Source organism: Myotis myotis, unplaced genomic scaffold (assembly GCF_014108235.1).
Source record: "Myotis myotis isolate mMyoMyo1 unplaced genomic scaffold, mMyoMyo1.p scaffold_m19_p_4, whole genome shotgun sequence".
Lineage (NCBI taxonomy): Eukaryota > Metazoa > Chordata > Mammalia > Chiroptera > Vespertilionidae > Myotis > Myotis myotis.
The window spans coordinates 9,402,443-9,421,330 of record NW_023416346.1 but is presented as its reverse complement, the minus strand read 5'-3'; the positions used below and the strand labels follow the sequence as shown (position 1 = coordinate 9,421,330).

Here is an 18,888-nt window from a genome sequence, read left to right as displayed (position 1 = left end):
TTAACTGATCTTGAGACAAGAAAGGGATTTTAAAAATAAAAATAAATAAGACTCAAGTCGTAGCCCTCTTCTGTGCTCTTATAGCTCCCTGTGCATTCTTCTGTCTTGGTATTTAACACACTGTCCTGTCTTTTACTTTATTTCATTAGAATCACCAAAACCAAGCCTAGGATCTGGCCCATGATCAGTATCTTAGCTTAAATGAGCTTTTATAACTTAATAGTGATGCTTTTATTTTCTAGGTACATGGTTCAGTGGCCTGGTGGTCGAATCCTGTATCGCCATGAGCTAGACACCTTCCTTGCCCAGGCTGTATCTTCCCAGCTTTATGAACCAGATCAACTTCAAGAACTCAAGGTGATTTGATCTTTCCTCCTTTAAGTTTTCTTTCATGAGCTCATAGCTTTAGGTCTTTTTTTCTTTTCTTTCTGGAGCTGGGGAGAAGAGTAAGTTCTACAGGTAAATGTTTTATTTACATTAGCCAAATATGTCTATTAATAAAATCAAGAGGTGCCTGTAGCGCAGCCAGTGTGGTTCAGTGGTTGAGCATTGACCTATGAACCAGGAAGTAACGTATCGATTCCTGGTCAGGGCACATGCCTGGGTTGTGGGCTCCACCCCCTGTGTGAGGTTTGCAGGAGGCAACCAATCAGTGATTTTTCTCTCATCACTGATGTTTCTCTCTCCCTCTTCCTCCCTCTCTGAAATCAATAAAAATATATTTTTTAAATACAAGAGGTGCACTGCCCCCATACGGATAGGTGAGGATGGGCAGAAAAGGTGAATATTATACAAGACTAATAAGCTGTGGCCCATAGACCATGATAAAGTTTCTAACTCTTTAAGATACACTTTAGAGACTGATCCTGGTGTCTCTTTTTTGTCTCTGAGTAAATGTCCACCTTCCATCCTTTTATTCTAGGTTTATTGAGATGTAATTGACATATAGCACTGTATAAGTTTAGGTGGTATAGAACAAATGGTATATACATCATGGAATGATTACTACAATAAGTTTAGCTAACATCTGTCATCTCACACAGATACTATATATATATAAGGCAAAAATAGGCTTATAGTTGTTCATATGGAAAAGAATAAATAACACAAGAATAAACTGTGTTTCATGTACTCATAAGTGCAAATCTACTTTTGCCCACCCTAATTTTTTCCTCATGGTGAGAACTCTTAAGATTTATTCTCTTAACTTTCCTATTATCATACAGCAGTGTTAGGTATAGTCATCCTGCTGTACATTACATCCCTAGTATTATTTACCTTACAACTGGAAGTTTTTACCTTTGGCCACTTTTATCCACCCCCACCTCTGATAATATCAAATCTGATCTTTTTTTCTATGACTTTTTTTGGGTTTTAGTTTGTTTTTTAGATTCCACATATAAATGAGATCATACAATATTTGTCTTTCTCTGTCTGACTTATTTCCTATAGCATAATACCCTCAAGGTCCATCCATGTTGTCGTAAATGGCAGAATTTCCTTCTTTCTTGAGGCTGAATATTCCACACTCTAACCACTGATCCACATGGGCCAGGGCTCTTCCAGTCTTTTGTCATGCATTTTTTTAAAATATATTTTATTGATTTTTTACAGAGAGGAAGGGAGAGAGATAGAGAGTTAGAAACATCGATGAGAGAGAAACATCGATCAGCTGCCCACAACCCAGGTACATGCCCTTGACCGGAATCGAACCCGGGACCCTTCAGTCCGCAGGCCGACGCTCTATCCACTGAGCCAAACCGGTTTCAGCTTGTCATGCATTTTTTACATAGTGAAGATACTGTTTATGTTATATATATATATATATATATATATATATATATATATATATGGCATGTATTTTATGTCTTAAAATTTTTAGTAAATAATATTTTATCATATAGATGTATCATTTAATTATCAGAGTGTTGGCTGTTTGGTTTCCAGTTTTCCCCCTATTATATATAATATTACAATTAACATTTTTATGCATAGAGCTTTATTCACATCCCTACTTCCTTAGAATAGATTCCTAAAAGTAGAATTTCTGAGTCAACAAATGTGAACATTTTCAAAGTTCTTGATACATGTTGCTTAATTGTCATACCCCTTCCTCGTCAGCTCTTTGTGAGTATGCCCATTTATTTCACTGCATGCTCACCAGCAGACTGATGCTGGTGTTCCCTTTTTGTCTCTGAATAAGTATCCACCTTCCATGCTTTTATTCTAGTTTTATTGAGATGTAATTGACATATCGCACTGACATATTTTGGTCTTTAGTTTTTTAATTTTTTCTAATTTGACAAGCAAAAGAACCTGGTATCTCAAGTTGGTTCTTTTTAAAGCTTCAAAGCTGATGTCGTTGTTGTTGTTGTAATGAGTGTCTTTCAAACCGTCTCAGGGAAAGATGTGGATAGAAGCTGCTTGTGCAGCCAGATGTCTATATTGAAAGATAACATGTTCAGATTTAACTGGAATAATCAGCATAATGGAAATAAGATTAAATGTAACCAATAACATGAATTTCCTAATAGGTTTTCCTTTGTGGTGGTTTCAGATTGAGAAACTGGATGCCCGAGGGATCCAGCTTGCTGCCCTCTTCATGAGTGGGGTGGACACAGCTCTGTTTGCTAATGATGCCTGTGGCCAGCCAGTCCCCTGGGAGCACTGCTGCCCCTGGATTTACTTCGATGGCAAGCTGTTCCAGAGCAAGCTCATTAAAGCGGGCCGAGAGCGAGTGTCCCTGGTGGAGCTCTGTGATGGCCAGGTACCAGCATTGCGGGCAGTCGCTGAGAACCTTCCCTGATCTGCTGTGGGGATGAATGGGTGGGGTAGGAGCAGCGCAGAGACATGGGGAGGGAGGTAGCAGAAGTGGCAGAATGTGTCTGACCTTGACCTAACTTGGTCAGTGTTAGTCCCAGAGGCCCAGAGCCTGATGTGCATGTTACAGAATCATGCTGGAAAGCTTTTTTCTTATGAACTTCACATTTTCATATTACTTTTCTTACTCTGAGTATTTTTCCTCATGGAATCCTCAGATATACTATGTCTTTCCTGCAATTCTTAGAACGTCATCTTCCTTATTATTTACAAAAACTAAGTCACTTCTGCAAGTGATAATATTTTTGTAAAGGAAATATGTTTAGAAGTAGAAGAAAGTAATGAAGCAATTAACAGAGTAGAAGAAGGGGATTTTTTTTTGCAGTGAAATTTTGGGAAAGGTGAGAGGCAGGGAAAGGAACCCTTAATTGCTCCTGTATCCATTCAGGGGTGGGGTGCTTGAGCTCAAGGACTAGAGCAGGGTACCCCAAATTCCAAAATTGAGGTTTTTAGTTTCATAAAGTTTTATTGGAGCACATCCATGTTCATTCATTTATGGCAGAGTAGAATGGTTGTAACAGACCGTGTGGCCCACAGAGCCTCAAATATTTACCATGGGGCCCTTTTCAGAGCAAGTTCATCAAGCTCTGTGCTAGAGGCATGGACTTACCTTTGACAGGTCAGGGTCTCTGATCCTGGGGATGGAAGAGAAGGTTGAAAGGCTTTGTTTTGTATATGTCAGGGTTTGGTTCTCTCTTTTACCTAATTCTGTTATCTCCCGTTTGCCCTGTAATGGACCATCAGTGAATACTTATTATCATATTTGTCTATTTGTCTTTCTTGTCCTAGTCAATGTGCCTCACAAGTCCTCAACCAGAACTAGTATGCTGGCAGTGCAGTGTCATATGAAAAGTGGGGGCTTTGGTGCCAGACAGGCTTTTCTGAGTGTGTCGCCTTGGCCATTTTACTCCAGGCCTTGATTCCCTTGATGGGAACAGACTTATGAGACCGTGCCTAGAGTGCCCAATAAATACTGTATTTGAAACAGAGAAGTTCAAAGAATGGCAGCTATTATTATTCTGTTCCTCATTTTAAAGGCTGAGTTGGCAACCAAAGTGGAAAAGATGAGACAGAGTATCCTTGAAGGAGTCAACATGAACTATCCACCGCCTTCTGCACTACTTCCGTCACCTGCTTTTGTGCCTCCCATGATGCCACCTCTCTATCCTGTTTCATTTTATCCCCGAGCCATGGGCTCAATGCCACCTCCCCCTCATGGAAGGAGCCGGGGGTTTGCAGGTCAGTACCTAAGAATGAGGCATTTGAGATCCTCAACCTATTTCACAATAGCCAATCCAGTAATTATTGCCAGTTACAGAATTAGCGGTGCCACATACGTCTTATCTCATTTAACATCTGTGCTGTGTTGTGGTCGTTTGAAGAGGAGCTTACTGAGCTAGAGGGCTGTAACCCAGCCGGTATGGCTCAGTGGTTGAGCATTGACCGATGAACCAGGAGGTCACGGTTCGATTCCCAGTCAAGGCACATGCCTGGGCTGCAGACTTGATTCCCAATAGGGGGCATGCAGGAAGCCTCCAATCAATTATTTCCTCTCATCATTGATGTTTCTATACCTCTCTACCTCTCCCTTCCTTTCTGAAATAAATAAAAAATATACATATTTTAAAAAGATAGAGCATATCTATAAAAAGGAGAGCAACAATAAAAAGGAGAGAGAGAGAGAGAGGGCTGTAGCTTAGGGAAGCAAGTCCCCTGACTTCCCAGACCACTCTCCATAGAGGTGGTTGATCCCAAAGAATTTGACTCACCAACCAAACTCCTGAAGTAACTGGTGCAGAAACCAGGAGCCACTTAATTACCTTTGAGAACTATAATTCATATGAGTGGGATCTTCATGGTTGCTGGTTTGATCTCTCAGTCCTCATTAGGCAGATATACAAGGTGCTTACAGGTAGAGCGAGCGGTGACAAGTAAGTGACCAGTGTCGGCAGATGACCGTAGCGTGATGTACCCATTTCCACTCGGGGTGGTGGGGGGAGATCTGATACATTTCCAGAAGCACAGAGCAAAGTAAGTTACTGACCATGCCCTACCGGGTAGCAGTTTAATGGGGAAAACATACACCCACACCCACAAACATGTATAAATTATTAAATTATGCTGACACCTGAGCTGCAGCTTAATGATGAATAGACTGTCATGCTTAGGTAGCTCAGAAAGCTGATCCTGATTATGTAAACAACCTGTCCCCTGGTAAAACAGGATATTTTAATGGGTACATTTTAACATGAAATATGGAGATTCTATGATCAGGTGGGAAGTCATTGCTGTGGTTGAAGGTGTTTGTTGTCTGTTGCTCATTATTTTAAAAGTAAAGCTGGAGCCTGGCCAGTGTGGCTCAGTGGTTGAACATTGGCCTATGAACCAGGAGGTCATGGTTCAGTTTCCTGTCAGGGCACATGCCCGGGTTGTGGGCTCCATCCCCAGTAGGGGACGTGCAGGAGGCAGCCGATCCATGATTCTCTCTCATCATTGATGTTTCTATCTCTCTCTCCCTCTTCCTTCCTTTCTGAAATCATTAAATATATAGTAAAAATAAAACTGTAAGTTGAAGTTTGTGTTAAATTGAGGGTCACAGAATTCAGTATGGATGTTTAGCTTAAAGCTCTGCTTAGAGGAGCAGTGTGATATCTGTTGTGGCAACTAACTCCCTGTTCAGTGAGGTAGTGATCAAATCTTAGAAACAGGGAGGCACCCATTCATTTCATCCTTTGAAGGTGACACTGTGGCTCTGATCTCTCTCTCTCTCATTCTTTGCTTGTTGATCAGAAGACAGAGTTAAGGCCAGCTTCTCAGGGGGTCCGCGCCATTGCCCCAGGTTACGGCGATGCTTAGTCTCCAGTCACGAGTGGTTCATGAGGAGCCTCCTGCCTCCTGAAAGGCCACAAGATCCCCCAAATGCAAGTTTTCCTGCCCTCTTAGGACTAGCTAGCACCCTAGTCCCTTAGAATTCCACTTTTATGTAAATGAAGGGCTCTTTACTAATGACCTGCTAAATGAGAGAAGGGTTATTAATATTAGGGTTTTATCCATGAATTAAACTTTTAAAAAATATATTTTGTAATTTCAGAGGGAGAGAACAGATAGAAACATCAGTGATGAGAGAGAATCATTGGTTGGCTGCCTTCTGCATGCCCCCTACTGGGTATTGAGCCTGCAACCCGGGCATGTGCACTGACTAGAATTGAAGTGTGACCTCCTGGTTCATAAGTAGACACTCAACCACTGAACCATACCGGCTAGGCTCAATGAACTAAAATTTAAGTTTGTTTTTTTTAAATATGTTTTATTGATTTTTTACAGAGTGGAAGGGAGAGAGATAGAGAGTTAGAAACATCGATGAGAGAGAAACATCGATCAGCTGCCTCCTGCACATCTCCCACTGGGGATGTGCCCGCAACCCAGGTACATGCCCTTGACCGGAATCGAACCTGGGATCTTTCAGTCCGCAGGCCGACGCTCTATCCACTGAGCCAAACCGGTTTCAGCGTAAAATTTAAGTTTTACTAGAACTCTATTTTATGAATGATTCCTTTAGTGCCAAATTACAAAGTTCTGTGCCAGTAGGCTCCCACAACATGGAGTTGGAATTTCCTGTTTTAAGAAGATATGCTATCTTGTCTTGAATTTGTTCTGGTTTTCAACTGTTGCTATTCTTGCTTTTTAGTGATAAATTACTGTTAGTTTAGTTTCATTATTTTCAGCTTCATTTGGTTGCTTGGCTAATCCTCTAGGGAATAATGATACATATTTAAATCAAAAGTGGTTTTGGCCTATAATTCTCCTATAATGAGATTCTAAGACATTCATTCCCTCAATAAATATTGAATGCCTGCTATTTGCCAGGCTCTGTAGTTGAGAAAAAATGAATCATCCACAGCCCACTTGCTAAAGTGGATGTGTACAGGTCTTCAACCCTCTGTCCTTAAATTTGCTTTCACCAGGACCCTTTGTTATCATGGAGTCTTTATCATAGAGAAATGGAAATAAGCCAAGTAGGTGGGCTGTAGGATCTTTTGTTACATGTCTTATCTAAGCTACCTTCTACTTATCGCTCCTTACTGCATTCTTCCTCTCTCTAGGTCTCCATCCAATCCCACCCCAAGGAGGAAAACTGGAGATTGCTGGCATGGTTGTGGGCCAATGGGCTGGCAGCAGACCCTCCAGGGGCCGAGGCTTTGGCATGCAAGTGGTTTCTGTTGGTGGACCAGGAAAGGGGTATGTATTTGAATAGGTTGGTATGAGCTAGTGTCAATCAAGGGACCCTTAGGGAAATGCCCAGCTATTGAATTGTTCTAATAAGGTAAGGGGCATTAAGTACCTTTCCATTTTTAAAGCCAGCTTTCATTTTAGTTCAGGAAACATAGACTAAATGCCCTGCCTTGATGAAAAGTTTTTGCACCTAGAGGAGGACATGGGACACAGAATAATTTGGTATAACATAGAAATGAAAGCGATAGAGATTACAGTGAGAGCACAGAGGAGGGGCATCTAACTTATGAGGGTCAAACTTCTGAGAGGAAATGAGTTGTCAATAAGTAAAAATGGGGGTATGGGCTTTCTATGTTTCTCATGGTCACTTTCCTCCCACTTTCTAAAGGCATGGAAAAGAACAGACTGGTAGAGGATTCAAAGGATCTAAAAAAGGAAATAAACAAGTAAGTACCTTTTTGAGATTACTTTGCTTCTGTTTGATACCCCTTACCTTTTTAGCGAAATTGCAAGAGATCAGAAACCTGGGACCTTTCACAGCTTCTCCTGGCATTTGATGTCATTCCCTTGCTCTCTAGCTGTCTAGTGAGCGTTAACTGCCCAGGCTGATTCCACAGGGCTGCGGGGTGTCATCCTTTTCACTGAGCGAGGCCACAAGACAAAAACCAGTGTATTCTCCCGAAGACCTCTAGGTGCCATAATATGTGCTACCAGAGTGAAGTTAACATTAGGATTGCTAGCAATATGCCTGAGCTCCTCGAAGGCTACAAGGGATGCTTAGAAAACTGGACTTTGGCCTTTGCTGAATATGTGAGGGGAGGAGCTGAAACCATTCTGCTGATTCTTTTTTATTTTTTTACAACATAATTTTTATTGATTTTAGAGAGGAAGGGAGAGGGAAATAAATATCAATTATGAGAGGAAACGATGGGTCGGCTGCCTCCTGCATGCCCCACACGGGATTGAGCCTGCAACCTGGGCATGTGCCCCGACCGGGAATCGAACCGTGGCCTCCTGGTTCATAGATCGATCCTCAACCATTGAGCCAAGCCAGTCGGGCTGCTGATTCTTTTTTTAAAATATATTTTATTGATTTCAGAGAGGAAGGGAGAGGGAGAGAGAGATAGAAACATCAGTGATGAGAGGGAATCATTGATTGGCCCCCTCCTGCACGCCCCACACTGGGGATTGAGCCCACAACCTAGGCATGTGCCCTGACCAGGAATTGAATCGCAACCTCGTGGTTCATAGGTCAACACTCAACCACTGAGCCACAAGGGCTGGGCAGCAGCTCCCTTTTCTTGAGTGCATACTTCCTACCACACCCTCTACTAAACATGTTACATGCAGTCTCTAATCCTCACAAGGGTCACTGCCTAAACCATACTGCAAGGCCACTTTATTGCCAGTTCTCAATCTCAAACGAGCTCTCCATTATACAGCCAACCCTCACTGTATCCATATTCACCCCCATTGTCTGATGTTTTCTCAAAGAATACAGATTTTCTTTAATGTTACTTTGAGCCAAAAATGGAACGAGAATGGTAAGGACCAAACACACACATACACACAAAGCATTTTGTAATGCACTCCAAAGCCAGAGAGCAATAACTTTGGGATATTTCCAAAGTTTCTCAACTTTTTCCAGAAGCTGTTCCGTAAAGTAAAAGGGATTACACCTACAAGGAAAACTGGTCACTAGGATAGGCTCCCATAAGGTAATACAGCCTTGGGGAACTGGCTATGGTTCAGGATCTGATCATTGGGTATATAGTCTGGAAAACCTATTTTTGCTACAATAGCAGTGAGTCCATCTCTCAGTAGTTGACTCACACTAATGAGGATCACAGAAGTAATATGTGGGCCCTGGACGGTATGGCTCTATGGTTGAGCATCAACCCATGAACCAAGAGGTCACCAGTTTGATTCCCTGTCAGGGCACATGCCTGGGTTGCGGGCTTGATTCCCAGTAGGGGGCGTGGAGGAGGCAGTGGATCAATGATTCTCTCTCATTGATGTTTCTATCTCTCTCTTCCTCTCTCTCTAAAATAAAATTTTAAAATACTTTTAAAAAGAAGTTTGCTTGAGGACCTGAGATCAGAACAATAAAAGTAGCTGGCATTTAATGAGTTCTCACAGTGCCAGCTACCACATGTCTAAGTACTTTACAATGAGTGCTTCATTGAACCCTTACAGAATCCTATCAAATAGATACTATTATTCTATTTCACACATGAGAAAACAGGGAAAACAAGGGGTGCTAGGTCACACTATGTTTCTCTTGACTAAGATTGCTGGGGGCACTGTTATCTACTGCAGTAGTAGCCTGGTCCAGGAAGCCTTCTTACTGACCTTGTTTTTAGGTGAGGCATCTTCCCTGGCAGAGCTGCTGCTGCTTGCCTTGCTACCTCTCCTTTTTCTGTTCTGTCACCCTTTCTACAGAGGGTTATATAATTTATTGTTCCAGCTTATTAAATCTGCTTACATTATAGACCTGTCTTCTTGAGAGTATGCCTAGGCCACTGGAGTTTTGTGTGTTTTCAAATTCTTAAGTCACTTGTTTGTAATGGTTTGCTTCTTTTGTTGGCTCCCACGGGTGGTTAATTCCATTCATTGTGTGGATTTTTTACTACAGTGGAACCTTGGTTCTCGAACTTAATTCGTTCCGGAAGGCTGTTCGAGAAGTGATTTGTTTGAAAACCGAGTCATTTTTCCCATTAGAAATAATGTAAAATGAATTAATCCATTCCAGACCCTCAAATGATTCCATTTTACTCTTTCTTACATACAGTGCATGCCTAATGTACTGTTTAATCTATAAATAAACAGTTCTTAAGTTTATCAAACCACCCCTACTAGCCTTACTAGTAAAGGAATCACTTTTAGCATTTGGTCCAGGGATGCCTTTCAGGTCAGCATGCAGCATCTTTGCTTGTTCACATATCACTGCCTCCCAAGTGCTGTCCCTGGCTAACTGCTTTTCCTTCATCCAAATCAGCAGCAGTTTTCCTACCTCTTCCATTGCCTGTGATCAGTTTCTTTCACCTCCTTAGCAACACTGGCACTCTTGGGGGCCTCTTTATGTTTTAAAATTGTGCAAATCCTTGGTGCTGATTTCGGCAGAAACAAAAAAGCGTTCTCCTTGTTTGTTGCCTGAGAGATGCTTTTTGTCATGCTGAGCTATCAGCTTAAAAGGGTTGTCAATTTGAAACTGAAGTTTTGTTCCACAGCTGAGACATTTTTTCTGTAAACAGTGTGATCAAGAACCGAATTGTTCAAGATGGGAGACGGTCAAGAACCAGGGTTTGACTGTAGTTTCATCTTTTTTTCCAGGTTCTTGAGCAATAATTCACAGTAGCCCCCATGTTGTATAGGCTTTGGAGCCAAATGATCTAGCTTTGAATCTGACTCTGCCACTTGCCAGTTCTGTGACCTTGGACAAGTTATTTAACCTCTCTGTGCCTTAGTTTTCTCAACTGTGAAATGGAGAAATTGTTATCTACCTCAGAGAGTTGTTATGAGTGTTAAATGAGATGATATATATAAAGTGTTTAGCCCTAACCGGTTTGGCTCAGTGGATAGAGCATTGGCCTGCGGACTGAAGGGTCCCAGGTTCAATTCCGGTTGGGGGCATGTACCTTGGTAACAGGCACATCCCCAGTGGGGAGTGTGCAGGGGGCAACTGAATCGATGTTTCTCTCTCATCGATGTTTCTAACTCTCTATCCCTCTCCCTTCCTCTCTGTGAAAAATCAGTAAAATACATATTTTAAAAATAAATAAATAAATAATGTGTTTAGTGCAGAGCCTGGAACATGGGCAGTACTCAATAAAAATTAGTAGTTATTATTTCTATCTAACCACTAATTCAACAGGAATTAGATTTCTACTGTGTATTGTATCCTAGTGGAAAGAACACTCTTGGATGCAAGTCTAGGCATGCCAGTGATCTTGGGCAAGTCATTTTACTTTTTCAGCCTCATTGGTCTTATATGTAAAATGAACAGAGCATCTGACATGCCCAACCACTTAGTAATTAAATTGTTATTATTTCCTAATAACATTCATTGAGAGCCAGCACTGCACTGCAAGGTAATGCAATTCATATCATTAGCATTTCAGTAACAGTCACATTCCTGGAATTAGAAGAAAAACCAGTGATGTCTTTAGTTATGAAAGGTTCTGAGGAATATTGCACATAGATCTCATGGTTTGTTTTGCTTTCCTTTTATTTACATGTCCAGCTGTCAGCATGGACAGCATCTCATGGCAGTTAGAATAGACTTGCAGTGGTTCTCAACCTTCTGGCCCTTTAAATACAGTTCCTCATGTTGTGACCCAACCATAAAATTATTTTCGTTGCTACCTCATAACTGTAATGTTGCTACTGTTATGAATCATAATGTAAATATCTGATATGCAGGATGGTCTTAGGCGACCCCTGTGAAAGGGTCTTTCGACCGCCAAAGGGGTTGTGACCCACGGGTTGAGAACCGCTGCTTTAGAGGCTAGCTGACTTGCAGTGGAATCCTGGGCCCACAACTTTGTTTTTTTATAATATATTTTATTGATTTTTTACAGAGAGGGAGGGAGAGGGATAGAGAGTTAGAAACATCAATGAGAGAGAAACATCAATGAGAGAGAAACATCAATGAGAGAGAAACATCAATGAGAGAGAAACATCGATCAGCTGCCTCCTGCACACCCCCTACTGGGGATGTGCCTGCAACCAAGGTACATGCCCTTGACCGGAATCAAACCCGGGACCCCTCAGTCCACAGGCCGACACTCTGTCCACTGAGCCAAACCGGTTAGGGCACAATTTTCTTTTTTTAAAAAATATATTTTTATTGATTTCAGAGAGGAAGGGAGAGGAAGAGAGAGATAGAAACATCAATGATGAGAATCATCGATTGGCTGCCTCCTGCATGCCCCCTACAGGGGATTAAACCCGCAACCCAGGCATATGTTCTGACTGGGAATCGAACTGTGATCTCCTAGTTCATAGGTCGATGCTCAACCACTGAGGCACATCAGCCTGGCCTGATCCCACCACTTCCTAACTCTTTCTATCTGGGTGTCCTTGAGCAAGTTACATTACTCTCTCTGCGCCTCAGCTTCCTCATCTCTAAGTGGGACATGATAATATCTACCATTTATTGTCCCCATTAGTATCAGAAAAATATATTGTAAAACTTGTAAATGGTAGTTGTGTCATTATTATGTGCTGTCATTGCCATTGGATTTTAGTCAGATCCATGTGTTGTCACCCTAAGTTCTCAGGACAGTAGCAGAGCGCATTAGATGTTACGCTTTGGGCTCTGTGGCGTTCCGGATGAACTGAAGCAGCCTTGAGTTCCTTATGAGTATGCTCGGGAAGGGTCAGCCAGTCTGGGATTGCCATTTCCACTGAGCATCTCTGTTGTTGATACAGGGCACTTCAGATGGAGTCTTTAAATCCCTGGAGCCTCCTCAAAGTCTGCCCCGCTCACAGGTAAATGGAAACAATGGCGCATTGACCAAGGAGGAGAAGAGCGATCGCCATCTTCCAGCTCCATCACAGTGTGCCTTATCCAGCGAGAACAGCGTGTGCGACAATGAGAGCCGCTACTTCCCCGTGAAGAACGGCGAGCAGAGCCTCCTGGGAGAGCAAAGCCTCCTGGGAGAGCAAAGCCTGGGAACTGTGGCACGACAGAAAGAGGAGTGAGAAGCTGCCGATGGCTTTACCAGATCAGGAAGAGGGGAAAACATATACTTGTCTGATTTTAGGCCCACGTTAGAGGAGCACCTCAATGCTTACCCTAGATTTACCCAGGACTTTGTGGCAACGTCCTATTGTATCCATGTTTCTCCCTACCCGGTCTTTTTCTGGGCCTCCAGACCTAGCGGTCTGCTCCTGGGGAAGGTCTGGTCAAAAATGAATGGCAACAGGACTGGCTCCTGTTGTCAGCTTTAATACAAAATGCCAGTATTCTCTTGACCTCTCCTGGGAGCCTAGTAAAGTAGTGACCATCAGAAATTAATGTCATTACATAAGGCCCTATGTAGGAAAGTTCCAGCTTTGGTTTGCTGAGTCTTCAACATGACACTCATCTATGAAACCCACGGGGTGGTAGGGACAGCTGCCTATATGGCTTCCTAACTTCCTGTTTGCTCTCTGAAGTAGTGGGGCCTTTGTATGTAACCAGTATCCACCCCCTCACTCTTTTTCCCCAGTCACCAACCCCAGGTTCTTGTATGATTGCCTCTAGTGCTGGCCTGACAATCAGATAAGTAGATGTTTTCAGGGAAGTGAGGTAGTGTTGGCTATTTTATTTTATTTTATGTTTTATTTTATTTTGTATACTTTTGAAAAACACAAAAACTACCAATGGCCTTTGTACTGGGGGATTCAAGTGAGTCAGAAAAGTACTGGGCAGATTTTTCCTGCCTGTGAACTAATGCGTTCTTTGTAAAATAGAAGATGTGGTGCAGTCCACCCACTCCCTGCTGCCCACACCCTGAAGGGGTGGGAATCAGTGTAATGAAACTGAGTACGAAAGGGAACTCAGAAGACTGTGTCTGTATGTGTGTGCGCACGTGCGCGTGTATGTGTGAGTGCATGTGCACCTTGTGTATGGGTGTGTGTGGATGTACATATGAATATGTGTATCTATATGCATACACATACCCTTTATATAAAGAGACAGATCTATTTATCTATACGTATTTTATATATAAGTATATGTATATGTGTGTGCATATATCTGTATATCTATTGATCTGTCTATGTAAATAGACAGATCAGTAGATATAGAGATATGTGTATGCATGCATACATACGTGGTGATGTCCCAGAGGATTTGCTGAATTTCCCAGAAATGCTTCCACTGCTATGGAGTGGTGGGTTTCAAAAGACCACACTTGAAAATCCTTACTAAGTCACAGCCCATCACAATTATAAGGAGATGGGCTTTTCTCTAAAGCAGACAAAAAGTCCTTTCCGGAGATTGCCTGTTCAGAACAACAAACAGTTGGGTTGTCACAAGCTTAATCTTGAACCGAGCCCTCACATCCCATATGGTGAAAACAGGAGGTTGGAATAGGATTGGGAAGATTCGGGCATTTCCTCATGTGAAGGAGCAGCCTGGATTGGAGACCAAGAGGGGGTGGGAGGTGATGACCAGAGCTTGCAGCCAATTTAGAGGAAGTCTCATCTGGAACTCCACTATCAAACTGGCCTCAGGCTAGAATCAGTTGCCAGGACTAGCTGAGGGAGAGAGGACTGGCATTGGAAAGGTGGTATAGGAAAGTGTGATGAAATTGACAATTTGATTTTACATGCCTAGATTATTTCATTCGTTCATTGATATTTTGACTATGGGAATCTTTTCATTTGCTTTGCAAGGAAGACTTCAGAGGACTCTGGCCTGGGCCTTTAGGAAGGAGTATTCTGGAAAAGGTTGCCAGCCCTGCGCAAGGCCAGAATCTACCCAGGACAAAGAGGCTGTTCCTCCTTGTCAGAGATACCCTTGAGACAACCTTGCACTTCCAGTTTCCCTCCTCAGCCGTCTGAGTCTGAGGGATGGGAACGTGGCTTGCTACAGATTAGCGTTCTATCTTCATTCAAGAATTGAGGCCTTCAGCCTCATACACCTCCTTTTGGGCTTTGTGATATTCTTGCCCAAGAAGTACTATTTCTATAGGAATTCACCTGACTAGACTTTGATCAGGGTTCTCTCTCTTTTTGAAAAACCCCATGCACTTTAACCCACTGCAGGTCCTTGATGATTTTTTCCCAGACAACCAGAAGGCTATTTGCTCACTGCCCACTTACAATTGGTGTATCATGAGAGATTGAAGTCTGTTTCAGACTGTTTAATCCTAGTCTGGCCCAATTTAAGAGAACCTACAATCTGCAAGGGGAGGGAGCCCTAAAATGCCTCTCCCCCTGCCCAGACACTTCTGACATAAACCAAAGCAGGATGACAAGAGTGCACACCAAGCCAGATTTAACCAGGAACAAAGTGGACAAAAAACACCCTCTTTGGAATCAGCTCCCCTAATTTGGTGCCCCCTCTTCTCCTGGACCTGCCTAACCTGTAACAACATCGTGAAGGTTGGGACTTCTATATCCAGCAGGAGAGGGATTTAGTAGTGAATGGCTTGGAAATTTCTTTCTGGAGCCACAGGGGGAGGTATCCTTAGGAGCTCGGGAAGTAACCAGAGTCACTGAGCTGTGTTAAATTAAATCTGTCTAGATCTCCATTATCTAATAGGAAGTATTTGCAGTTACATGGAAAGGTATTTTCTTCTGTTGCTGTTTCTGCTCATCTTGAATCTATTTGATACAATCAAACGACAGTATTGTAAACTCTTACAGCATGAAGGACATTTCTTATTTTGTAGGCATTCACTGTGAGAATTGCTGCTTTGACGGGTGATTCCAGTTTGCCAAAAGGCTTGCTTTTCTCCCTTCCACAGACCTCTTCTTTCTCCTAGGCTGGCCCAGGGTGAAGCAAGTGGCTCAATTCCAACCTTGATTTTTATTTACATTCAGCGTTTGGGGTTTGGAAGGTTACAAAAAAAGAACCATAAAGAGTCATATTCATATGTTTTCATTTATCTGCCAAAATACACAATTTGGAAGCCAGAAAGACTAAGGTTCATTACTGGGAGATGAACTTTTTTTCTAATTGGAGGACAAATTGGAGAAGGCAGATTTGATCTTTGCCGTGAGTACCACTTTAAGAGACGGTCATCCTTCATTTGAGGTTCCTTTTTTGACGATAATGTGGCTTAAACAGTCATAAAGGAACCCCCAGGAATGACCCCTTTACCTTATAGGGCCACAAGCAAAAGCCCCCCTGGTTAGTTATAGACACTGATCCCCAAGAACTTGCAGTTCTGATTTCTGCAGGTGAGCCTTGGGATCAACCTATGACTCCCACCCTTACTGAGTGGCCAGTCTGGTCTAGACCAGGTCTGACAAACTTCTGCTCACTTGCATCATTTCATTCTGAGCCAGTAGAACTTGGGGTAGACTCTAAAGCCCAAGAAATGGCACTTGCTTTAGCTAGTGACATTTTATTTTTGTCTCCATCTTGATTTTCTGGCATTGTTGGCCAAGTCACACTAACTTTTTTTGATCACTGTGGAAAAAACAGCCAGACAAGGCATTAGGGAGGATGATTAAGGTAGGGGGAGGGGAGCAGTGTTTATGTAGGCTAGAAAGAATGTGGAAGTCACTGGTTCTAGTGATCCAGTCCATGGGACCCACAGAAGGCTCCTTTAAGACCCCCTCCCTCCTTTGAAATGACAATACAAGTAGACCACAGTTTAAAGTAGTTAGTATAATCCTACTAAGGTTTAATCATTGTACTTGTTCACTTCCTGATGCATATTTGCTAAATATGCTTGGGGTTTGGGGGCGGGGGGGTAAGTTTTCACTGTTCCATTGTGTGTCGCCCTATATTTTCCTCCCTCTCGTGACTTTGGCATTTTCTTGGATTTGGCTTTCCAATTCTCTCTTTCCTTGGCTTATTGCAGTAGTCTGCTGGTGCAGGTAGAGCTCAGTGTACCTATTCCCCCGTTACTGATTATTATCTTCAGTATTGCCACAGGTTGTTTTGATGTTCTAAGAAGATAACTTCATTTTTTTACAAAAGCATTTTTCCCAAGTTAAAAGCAAAATAAAATTCCCCTCGTGCTAGGGTGCCCATTGCAGCTTCTGACGTTGCCATTGTATTTCTATTGATGTTCTTTTTGTCCGTGTTGGTAGTAACTAATGACTAGTGAATTTTCATGTAAATGAAGCAAATTAAACACTTCAGATTTTCTCTCGATAAACCCTGCCAAATCTGATGACTTCGTTTTAGTTACTTCCCAGAAGATACCTCCCCTCCTATCTTTTATTCTGTTCTATTTTTAGAATAACATACTTGGTAAAAAAAAAAAACAAACGTAACCACAAGGAGCCAATGTGTTTTTTTTGTGTGTGTGCTCCCTGATAAATGATGTTATTGACAAAAGTAAGAAATTCTTTCATTGTTTTTTTCCTGTGTTAATATCTCTTCTCCTGTGCTCTTGACAGTGTGATTAGTGGATGGATAATATGTATTTCTCTTTCCCACTTCCAGATTCCAAATTCCCTGCCTTTTTGGCCCACCTCACCACAAAAGCTCCATAGTTTATTAATGTAAGTTCGAATGGATGCTTCTTAGGGGAAACTGGAGGAGGTAATGGAAGTGTTTCAGAAAGGAACGAAAATGTCTCAGGAGTTGTTCTGTGATGGAAATTGGTCTGTTGTTCTGTTAATTGCGATGGAAAGAAACTTACAGTGCTTAATAAAAGTTTATTCTTTTAGTAAAAAATTGTTAAATAATTTTGGCTGTGTGAAGTTTCTTTTTTTCTCCCACTACTGGATCCTTTTCTGCAAATGGAGGATATACTTGTCTCAATGCAGAAGCGTTGCTCAGAGATTTGGAGCCTATTTGTAGTTGAATATCAGGGCAACCGAACCAGTAGAGAATCATCAAAAGGAAAGGCATATTTTGCTTCCTGCTAAACTTATTTATTTGCCTGGCCGGTGTTGCTCAGTGGTTGAGCATCGACCTATGAACCAAGAGGTCGCTGATTTAATTCCTGATCAGGGCACATGCCAGGGTTGCTGGTTTGATCCCCAGCTGATCGATGATGTTTTTCTCTCATCAATGTTTCTATCTCTCTCCCTCTCCCTTTCCCTTCCTCTCTAAAAATTAGTAAAAATATTTTTTTGAGATTTCCTTTTTTATTTTGTTAATCCTTATCTGAGGATATTTTACCATTGACTTTTAGAGAGAGTGGAAGGAAGGGGAAGAGAGAGAGAGAAACATTGATGTGAGAGAGACACATGAATTGGTTGCCTCCAGCACTCACCTTGACCAGGGCCAGGGATTGAGCCTGCAATGAGGTGCATGCCCTTGACTGGAATCGAACCTGGGACCTTTCAGTATGCAGGCTAGTGCTCTATCCACTGAGCCAAACCAGCTAGGGCAGTGGTCAGCAAACTCATTAGTCATCAGAGCCAAATATCAACAGTACAACGATTGAAATTTCTTTTGAGAGCCAATTTTTTAAACTTAAACTATATAGGTAGGTACATTGTTATTAACTTAATTAGGGTACTCCTAAGCTGGCCTTTGCTAAAAACGTCCTCAATCTGATTGAGGTACGTTCACTGAGGTCGACCCCTTCCAACTCTCCCATCCACACTCCTCTATCTGAAACAAGTATGCAAGAAGAGTAGACGAATGTGGATGGGAGAGTTGGAAGGGGTCGACCTCAGCGAATGTACCTCAAAACAATGTTCCTGCTCGTGCTGCGTATCCTGTGGCCCGCCTGCCTGCTCCGCGTCTCCCGTTGCCCCACCGACTGACACCCCCCACTTCTTCTAACGCCACTTCTTCAAAATAGACTCGCCCAGGCCGAAAACCGACTTCTGCGCATGGGCCACGAAGTTTCAATCGCACTGTACGTGCATGCCCACACGTGGTATTTTGTGGAAGAGCCACACTCAAGGGGCCAAAGAGCCGCATGTGGCTCGCGAGCCGCGGTTTGCGGACCACTGGGCTCGGGCAATAAAAACATATTTTAAACTTCTTTATTTGGATGTTCTAAAGGCAATTTTGACATTTTCTAAACTGAACCCATCCTTTCTTCTGAAACCTAATCCACGAGTGGCACTACCTTCTGCTCAGTTGTCTGAACTGCAAACCAATGGAGTTCTCCCAGACTCATGCCTTTCCCTCATTTCTCA

General features: G+C 42.4%; 1 protein-coding gene across 4 annotated transcripts in view; it reads left to right on the top strand.

The window, feature by feature from the left end:
* Positions 1 to 17,477, top strand: part of FAM120C (family with sequence similarity 120C) — a 66,302-nt gene extending 48,825 nt beyond the window's left edge. Inside the window, exons 11-16 of one of the 4 annotated variants that reach the window (XM_036305065.1) lie at positions 243 to 357; positions 2,558 to 2,767; positions 3,918 to 4,119; positions 6,984 to 7,119; positions 7,502 to 7,559; positions 17,231 to 17,477. In XM_036305065.1, the coding sequence (XP_036160958.1) occupies positions 243 to 357; positions 2,558 to 2,767; positions 3,918 to 4,119; positions 6,984 to 7,119; positions 7,502 to 7,559; positions 17,231 to 17,293 (784 nt within the window). In that variant the 3' untranslated portion in view covers positions 17,294 to 17,477. Of the gene's footprint in view, positions 1 to 242; positions 358 to 2,557; positions 2,768 to 3,917; positions 4,120 to 6,983; positions 7,120 to 7,501; positions 7,560 to 12,546 lie in introns of all 4 variants that reach the window. The other 3 variants (XM_036305064.1, XM_036305068.1, XM_036305066.1) reach the window with 3 other exon arrangements.
* The last annotated feature ends 1,411 nt before the right edge of the window (positions 17,478 to 18,888 follow it).